Source organism: Gastrolobium bilobum, unplaced genomic scaffold (genome assembly GCF_033153095.1).
Source record: "Gastrolobium bilobum isolate Gb01-03AN ecotype WA unplaced genomic scaffold, APGP_CSIRO_Gbil_v1 utg8213, whole genome shotgun sequence".
NCBI classification, from domain to species: Eukaryota; Viridiplantae; Streptophyta; class Magnoliopsida; order Fabales; family Fabaceae; genus Gastrolobium; species Gastrolobium bilobum.
In genome coordinates, this window is record NW_026899950.1 from 72,454 (window position 1) to 82,474 (window position 10,021).

Genomic DNA, 10,021 nt, shown 5'->3' on the forward strand with positions numbered 1-10,021 from the left:
TTTCTGTCGTTTCTTTATTTCTCTCTTGCAGTAACTACATCTTTTCTTTCTGTCATCTCTTTTATCAAATTTCTTTTCTTTCATCAAACCCAAGCCACACTCAATTCGGTCGAATCAAACACTTGTTATAGCCGTTGAGTCTTTTATTTCTTTATTTCTGTCTTTCTATCTCTGCGCGATCTGTTCTTTTCTTTGAAATTTGAAACCTTCCAAGATGATTATCAAGAAGCGTCTTCGTGATAAATGTGATAAATACGCTGGTGATCAAGAAAAGCCAAAGAAACGGTTGAAGGTGTTGAAGATGGTTGTTGGGAAATTCTACTATCCAAAGGATAACCCAGAGAAACCAATGGGAGAAGACGCATTCTTCATCTGTGAGGAACAACGAACCATGGGTGTGGCTGATGGGATCGGTGGTTGGGCCAAGAAAGGGACCGATTCTGGTGAATATGCCAGAGAGCTCATGACAGAGGCTGTGAATGCTGTTCAACTTCAATCAGAAAAAGGCTTTGTTGATCCAAGAAAAATGTTGAACGATGCTTTCTTGAATACCAAAGCTAAAGGTTCCTCCACGACATCTATTGTTACTCTGAAGGAAGGGGTGTTGCATGGGGTTAATGTGGGTGATAGTGGTTTAATGTTCTTTATAAATAATAGGCTTTTGTTTCAATCACCCTTCCAACAACACTCTTTCAACACGCCATTTCAGTTGGGGAACAGTAAGAGTAGTGACCGCCCAGACTCGGCATATGAGTATAAGATTGCGGTAGAGGCAGGGGATATCCTAGTGTTAGGAAGTGATGGACTTTTTGATAACTTGTACGCTGATGCTATTGAAGAAATTCTGAGCTGGTCAGATGGAATATTGGGAGTCAATGATTTGGCTGAGCACATAGCAGATGTTGCTCTATTCTTTTCCTTGTCCAAAGATGGTCGAACCCCTTTTCAAGATGCTTCTCAGAGGGAAGGACGTAATCACGTGGGTGGAAAGAAAGATGATATCACTGTTTTAGTGGCTCAAATTACAGTATGAGATTGTTTAGTCCTTTGAGTTTTGTAATATTTCCTTCTCATTTGATTACTTGTATGTATGAAGTTGTTTAGTCCTTTGATTGATGTATATACTTCCTTCTCATTGGTAACTTAACTTTGTTTTTCATGCCTGGGATTAATATAGACTTTTACATCTGGTGTTACAATTGATAACTAGATTGTGTTTTACATCTGCACATACTTTCTGTAAAGCACATGTAATGTAATGGAATAAGATCTCTTATCTCCAACCAAAAACTCAGACAGAGCCACACAGCCTCAGTGTCCGACAAATGGCACACTCTTGGTGGTTTCAAACTTTAGCCATAGGCACCACATGGTTCAGTCTTTTGGTATGCTCAACATCTTCAACTGACCCATTTCTTCAACAACGCCTGGACAGGGTTGGTTGGCTCCCAGGTCAAACCTTTAACATCAGCTTTGAACACTATTCTGGTTATGTCACTGTTAATGACCAAGCTGGGAGGTCACTGTTCTCTTGGTTCATTGAGGCTCAAGAAGACCCTCACTCCAAACCCCTTGTTTTATGGTTCAATGGAGGTTAAAAAGCATTATTCATTATTTCCTTTTGGTTCAATTTTTTTTTTTTTGGTGGTTTGTCATTGGCTTTTTTTCACTATGATGGTTTCTTAATCTTTCTCATTTTGGCTACTTTTCCTTATTGTGATTATTGTTGTGTTGTGGAATATGTGGTAATCACTATGTGTTAGTATTTGTTATTATTAGGATTAAAATGCAACATTCTTTGGGGGTCTGTGCAGGGCCTGGATGTTCATCCATTGCTTATGGGGAGGCAGAGGAAATTGGCCCTTTTCATATTGTTGAAATATATAAAAACCATTAATGTAGCCTCACCCAACAGCTTAAACTTTTGGGTTGAATTGGTTCTTTACATGGTATCAGAGCCTCGTGTTACGAGTTCGATTCTCGCCGCCCCCACTTTCTTTGAAGTGGAATTTCTTTGTTCGCACAGGTAGGTGGGCTTGTGCATTGTCCATCCTTCAAGCCCAGTGGGCTCTCGTGTGAGGGGGCGTGTTGAAATATATAAAAACCATTAATGTAGCCTCACCCAACAGCTTAAACTTTTGGGTTGAATTGGTTCTTTACACATATAAAGTCAGATGGCAAGACCTTTTACCTGAATCCTTATTCTTGGAATCAAGGTGAGTGACAATACAATCTATAACCCTAGTTAAACATTTTTTTTTTGTTCAGGACAATCTTTGAGATATATAAAATGTGCTTGCCAAAAAATAAATTAAATACACATTTATGCCTAAAACCTTAAGGGCTTAAGCATTGGGTCTATGTAAGTCTTTTTTACTTGTATGGTACTCACTTTATTCCATCTTTGCCAATCCGGGACTTCTTCACCCACACCTCCATTTACACTTGAATTTCCTGCACTCCTTTGTTTTCCTTTAGATTTTTCAATGCTTATTTCATATTGACAAGTGTTTACCTATGCCTACTGCAGATATTGTTTTCCTCTAGAGCTTTTAATGTTTATTTGATAGTGACAAGTGTGTAATTATGCTTCTTGCACATTGTTTTTCAGTTTCTTTAATTCTGTCTAGTGCTTATATTAACTTAAGCTGCTTTGTATAATATATCCTTCAATAGAAATTGCCAAGAAGTTGTTCTTTCTATTGAAATAACTGTAATAGGAATCTTGCTTCTGCTTACCATGTACTCATTTATTAGCATAACACAAACAGTAACCACAGCCCTGTTTACACATTAAATGCACCACATCACTTAAAATGATGATCGTAGTATCAAATACGACACTCCCAATCTCGATATGGCCTCCTTTACCGGGACTCACCACACACTCCATTCCTACACCACTATATAAGGCATAAACGCATGCAAAGGGTTGAACCTTTGACATTAGAAACACTCACTCCACTCCCCTATTTTTCTCCCATTCTTCCTCACGAGATTCACCCCTCATTTAACACTGAACCTTATCTTCTACAAAAACACTGATACTCCATAGTAGCATCCTTAAGTTGATAAGCAAAGTAACAGCCAAATTCACCACTGGTTGCACACTCTGAGCTCAGACTCTTTCAGAGAACCTAAGAATATAAATAAATAACCTTCATAAGTGCAAAGATGCAATTATGTCTAACCATTTGTGCATTTTGTTGCTGCCAACATTCTTTTTCTTGACTCTCCTGTTGGAGTTGGATTTTCGTATTCAAATACTTCATCTGACAATCAGAACAATGGTGATAAGAGGACAGGTTATACTTTTATCATTTAGTATCCCTTTTGTTTTGAAATATTGGGTTTACTCTGGTACTCTCTCAAAAAAGGGAGTACTGTATTTTTTATTTTATTTTTAAATGACATATTGAATGATAAAAGTTATATAACTCAATTTGTAACATTTGATGTAAAATGGGGAATTTAAAAAACAATTAGCATGTTACTCCTTTCTCTGGAGGGAGGATTGAATTTGACCCCTTGAAATATATACATATATGATTAAGTTAATGAAACTTTATGTGCAGCTGAGGACTCTTTGATATTTCTACTGAAGTGGTTTGAACGTGAGGACTCAAGTTTATAACAAGATTTCAATTATAATATAAATTAGCATAGAGTTGCTATGGTATCCTTATGGTTATGGTACGTAAGACCAAGTGTCAAGCATTTATTATTAACTCAGTTTCATAATAAATGTTTGGATTGCCATTAAGTATAACCTGTGGCATATCAACTACAGACATTGACGTGAGGTAAAACATGTTAGTATAGGTGTCCTAGAGACAATTTGAGTATAAATGTTTGGATTTCCATGTTAATGTTAGCCGGTCAAATCAGCTGGTGAGAAGAACACATGTAAGTTTTCCCTTTCTGTGCTATTATTTAACTGGTTTCTTATTCTTTTCTTATGCTCTTAAGGAGCCAAAAATTGCTGGCCGTTGAAGATTTTTTGTTTGTTAAATATGGTACAATATTTTGATTCCCCATTTTTTTTTCCTCTCTACATTTTTCATTTTAAACCTAAGAACAATATTATAATAAAAAACTCTTATTAAAGATGTGGTTTGCAAAGGGGCATCTTGATTCTGCCTAGATGAACAGAGAATTCCTTCCAAATTGATTTATTATTGTAGAGAAAGATCAGATTAAAAAGTGAGGACTCAAATTTATAACAAGATTTCAATTATAATATAAATTAGCATAGAGTTGCTATGGTATCCTTATGGTTATGGTACGTAAGACCAAGTGTCAAGCATTTATTATTAACTCAGTTTCATAATACATGTTTGGATTGCTATTAAGTATAACCTGTGGCATATCAACTACATACATTGACGTGAGGTAAAACATGTTAGTATAGGTGTCCTAGAGACAATTTGAGAGTCAGATGACGCCATGTAACGCCCGACCACTTGCAAGAATCAATGACTGTCCCCACACACTAACACGCGGCATTCCCTCGTCATAGAAGGAAAATAATTTCAGTGTTTGGGCAGGCGCAAAATAGTTCAAGATCAAGAGTATTCCAAGCTTCCAAGAGAATGCATGTGCTTCATATTACACAGAACATGATTGGAAAAGGTGGTCATGCTGAAGTCTAGAAAGGACGTTTACTTGATGGTCAAGTTGTAGCAGTAAAAAGGCTAATGAAGAACGAAAAGGAAGTTGAGGACAGACCTGGTGATTTCTTGACAGAACATAAGATTATTGCTCACATAAATCACACATATGCAACACGCCTTATTGGGTTTGGAATTGATCGTGACTTCTACTTTGTTCTACAATTAGCCCCATATGGATGCCTTACCTCTTTGCTCTTCTGTTTTGAATGCTTGAATTGGTAGATAAGATTCAAGGTAGCTATTGGGGTAGCAAAAGGATTGCAATATCTCCATCATGATTGTCCAAGAAAAATCATTCACAGAGACATCAAAGCCTCAAACATATTACTCAACAATAATAATGAAGCTGAGATTTCAGACTTCAGATTGGCAAAGTGGCTTCCAGATAAGTGGGCCCACCATGTCGTCTTCCCAATTGAAGGAACATTTGGATATTTGGCACCAGAGTACTTTATGCATGGACTTGTGGATGAAAAGACTGATATTTTCGCATTTGGGGTTTTGTTATTAGAGCTCATAACAAGCCGTCATGCAGTTGATTCAAATAGCAGGGAAAGTCTTGTTATCTGGAGCTGGGAGAAAACCATTGATTGTCATAGCCTTGGACAAGGATTGATGCCCTCTAATTTTAAGGTACGAGCAATTTCCCATAATTCTACAGCTGAAGATGTCTTGGATCTTGATTTTGGTGAAACTACAATTGGTTATGTTCCATCGGTTGATTTTGAACATTGGTGGATTATATTGTTGCAAGCATATAGGAAATGCACTAGAAATTTATATGTGCAAGAGAAAGTTGATCTGCAAACTCGAATCAATGAAATGTACAGAGACAACATGGAGGAATATTTGTTTGATTCTATTAACAAATTCAATATATGTTCAGATCAAATTCCTCTATGGTTGCTGGAATTTATAAATAAAAGAGCCTATTTTCCTACCTTAAAAAAAGGAGGCTATTTGATTGGAAACTTGCAACCAACTCATGTGGACTTCCATTTCTTCCCTCTTGGAAAATTATGGTTCATTGTAATTAGGAAGACTACTGCAGATCAATCACATGCAATTTTAGGCTTTATTGAAGGGAAATGGGCAGATTTAGTAGCCAACATGTCGTTCAAAATATGTTATCCTACTCTTAAAGTTCAGCAGTGGTAGATTATAACAAGAAGTGAACCCAAAAACACTCCATGGTCCTACCACAATGCAGACTTGTGGCCAACTTTAATCTGGCAGCTTAGTGTCGCATGCATTAAGATGAATAGACCAAATATTGCTTCAAAGGTTGTTGTTGAGATGGAATATGTGCAGTATTGTTTGGTGATAGATCCACATGCTGCAACCTTGAGGACAAGGTTGTTTTTAATGGGGAGGGTATTGATATGAGCAAGGGGCAAGAAAGACAAATTATAGATAAGGGGTAGTAAATAATCCAATGGTTGAGAATAAATTTGAATTAGTCATAACAAAATTACTATTAGTTGATGTATAAAAGGGGGGAAAGGGAATTGTGTAAAGGGTGTCTAATATTGTAACTCATTTTTTTTTAGAATAAACGTCTCATTCTCATCTCTTTCTTCTCTTTCTTATCTCAATCTTGCTTTTATCTCATCTTCAACCTCTGTTCTTTAAGATAGGGTCCAAATCCTATCAGCATTGGTCTTTCCGATTAGATTAGTACGACATTAAGCTACTTACATGTGATGTAAGTTATAGACCTCATGGATGCAGATATGGAGATACCTTAGCTGGGCTGATTTGTTAGTGGAACAAATCGCACTGAACTGACCCGTCGAGAGACTCCACAAGGAATCATTACGACATGTATCATTGGATACAATTTCTCATCGTTTGGTAGTGTGCATCGTCCTTGGACTTGAATTTGTCATCGATTACTGTGTGTGAGGGTCATATTTTGATTGTATAACTCTATCCGCCTGAAACATGGGGAGCATTGTGTACTCTTGGGTATGACCTAAGGCCACGAGTATATATGAACAAGCTAATAAGATTCATCGTCTAGGTAAGTTATCTTAAAGAGACCGGTGGGACTCAGATGACTTCCATATGACCTAAGGCCATGGGAATCAATGTATATTTTGTTATTGTACCTCCTTATTTCCCTAATTATATTAACTCTTATCCGTGTTGTAGCTAAGATACATGGAAATCATCTCATCTCCTCTCATTTGCTCCTCCTTCAACATGGTATGTAGAGCTTGACAAGAGGCAGTCCAATTTCATATTCTCAAAATTCTAGGAATCCATGCAGAATATCTTGCTAGAATGGTTTGGATGTAGCTCCAAACACCTTGGACAACATTGGATCCTCTTTCAAGTCATTAATAATTTTGGACAGCATTGGATCCCTTCAAACTTCTTCATCCACACTGTGATATCTTGCTAGAATGGTTTGGATATTGCTCCAAACTTCTTATTAACTTCCCTAAAAGTTCAAAATGACTGAAATTGGACATGTAATGCCTGTGGTCTGTGTGTCATGTTTGACACATTCTGACATGCATATATAATACAGAATGGTCACAGCCAATAAAGACTTTACAACTCCTATTGGATACTCATAAATAGGAAAAAGATATGGTTATCTTGAGTAGTGCTCATAATAGCCCCATAAATTTCTTAGTTTACATCTTTATTACAAATTATTGCTGTAAATGGCCTATACATAGTCCGAGTGTATATTTGATTGCCATTGAAAGGCTAATTTATCGTATCAATCTTCCTCTCTTTCTTTTGTCTGTGGAATCTGAGAGTTATCATAAAACATTCATTATTTTTTGGAGTATTTGTATACGAAAGTCATCAAATACAACCCTAAAATATAAATTGTTATCATATTTCAAAGAATGTGGGAGATTATATGAAAATTTTATACCATGCTACAAGGTTTGTGACAAGTTTATATACAGATCCCTATTGATATGTTATGTCATGTAACAGAGAGTTGGTAGACTCGGTTCAGAATATGATCCTTGTACTGAGGGTCACTCCACTGTATTTTTTAATCTACCTGAGGTCCAAAAGAAACTTCATGTTGATCCAAATCACAAGCCTGCTAAATGGGAGACCTGCAGGTGATGATCATTTGAGAAACACTTGTAAAGTTTAGATTTATGTTCACAGTATGTATTATAGATTAAACAAGAGAAACTTTGCTTAGGAATTCAATGTGGTTATTGGGAATACATCCTCATTCATTGCTAGACAAGGTCAAATACCATATTAAATGAGGTTTATCGTTCAAATCTGTTTGATTAGTAAATAAAATGCTTTTAACACTCAACTGCTGTGCTTTCCTTTATAATACTCCTTAACAATTTTAGATCCCCTGCAACTAAATGATTTAGTAATTTTTTTTACTAATAGCGACTTTAGGGATTGTAGGCTCAGCATAAAATGCATTATTGCACTTCTTTCTATTTCCCTCCATGTTTGTGTGTGCTGCCGTTTCTTTTACCAAATGTACAGAGATCAGAACCATCTTATTCTCATTCTTTGCAGTGAACTCGTAAATAACAACTGGAAGGATTCTCCAAGAACAGTGCTCAATATTTTCATGAACTTCTTCATTTCGGATTAAGGATATGGATGTTTAGGTTACTCTCATCGCCTAACATCACACATGATTACATATGTGTTTACTCGTTCATATGCTTTTATACTTGCATACAAGTAAATATTAGCTAGAATGGACTTCAAGGTAATCTGCAGCAATTGTCTGTGTTATGTTGACTAAGACAGTTTGCTAATTACTTAGGATCTGAAAAGACTGCAATTAAGATTTATCCCTCGTATCAAATTCTTGATGTTAGCTTCTTATTTTTAGTATTTGATTGAGGTCCCTTAGTTGATTAGAGTAACAGACACTTGAGCATAACAAAGTACTTACATGACATCTGATCAGTTGATCTCCTTAATGTTATATAATCGCCTCATGTGTTTGTATGTCCATTATTTTTTTTTCTTGTATGGTATTAGCTACTTTAGTTGGTGTTGTAATTAATGTGATAGCTCAAAGCTGTCTTGTTTCTTGTTAGTTTGCTAATATAGGAAGTAGTGTGGGAAATTTTGTGAACACTTGAGTTATAGTAAACATTTTAACCACTATAATTTTAGGTACTTCATAGCATAAGATTTTCCAACTTTTTTCTCCATTTCCATTTCAAAATTCATTTCCTGCATGATGGTTTTCAGTTTTGACACTTACGGGACATATTTGGTTTGATCTTAAGTAAACATGTTTTAGTTTAAAAGCAAAAAGGTTATAATGAAAAGACTGTCAATGTCCCATTAAGTCCTTTTGGAACCCAATCTGCTTGAAGTAAAGTATCCTTTCATTCCCTCCTCAAACAATCTTTGCCACCAAACTTACATATTTTGTTCCCTTATGTCAGTGGTAATACAGATACCGTAATCCCTGTCACATCTACTCGCTATAGCATAGATGCTCTCAAGCATTCACCTTTGAGCCCTTGGCATGCATGGTATGATGATGGGGAAGTAAGTGATTTCTACAATAAGTTTTGTTTTGTCTTCTATTTCATATGACTTGGTTTCTCTTCGTTAATTTTCTATTTTCTCCCCTTTTTATTGTTTACTTCAGTTTAGTGCATTGATATATAAGTGAAACAGGTTGGAGGATGGACCCAAGAATATGATGGACTCACGTTTGTGGTTATAAGGGGTGCAGGGCATGAAGTTCCTTTGCGTAAACCAAAACTTGCTCTTGCACTTTTCAAAGCCTTCTTAGCAGGAACCTCTATGCCTACCCTTGAGTTAGTCAGTGCCTCTTGAAATTTACATTCTTTTACATTTGTTTTTTTCCATGGAATCTTCCTCAATAATGTTGTCCCTTATTCTTCAAATTGTACAAATCACAACATATGATCTTTCCAAAGTGCATCTAATTTGAGCTTTTGTACCCTCTTAATATGAAATATTCTTCGTTATGGATAGTGTTACATTTAGTAGTTGAGATTTGATATTAGTTTTATTAATATTTTAATTTAATCATACTGCCCATATTGTTATGTTGTCCATTAATTATGTATTTAGTTAAGTGAAATTATTTGCCAATTATGATGCAACTTTCAAACAAATTTTCTATCTATGGTATGAGAATCTTTTTTGATTGTTTTATTTTTTTCCCTCATGCCATGTACTTACGCCTAATGATTTTTTTTTTAATTTTTTTTAATCGCGTAAGTCAAACTTGTAAAGAAATGGAATTTATGAAAATAAAATTGAATTGCTAGTTTTTTTAGGAAATAAATAGTAAATAAATTTATGTATTAAAAAAAGGGGCAGGTTATATTTACAAACTTTTT

The 10,021-nt window shown here is 35.7% G+C and overlaps 1 protein-coding gene across 1 annotated transcript; it reads left to right on the forward strand.

The window, feature by feature from the left end:
• The first annotated feature begins 214 nt into the window (after window positions 1-214).
• Window positions 215-1,033, forward strand: LOC133294343 (probable protein phosphatase 2C 80). Its single transcript, XM_061492995.1, has one exon. It carries the CDS (start codon window positions 215-217, stop codon window positions 1,031-1,033), a length of 819 nt encoding a protein of 272 aa, XP_061348979.1.
• The last annotated feature ends 8,988 nt before the right edge of the window (window positions 1,034-10,021 follow it).

Coding starts and splice junctions, on each gene's coding strand:
- LOC133294343 (XM_061492995.1), top strand. CDS start 215: ATGATTATCAAGAAGCGTCTTCGTGATAAATGTGATAAATACGCTGGT.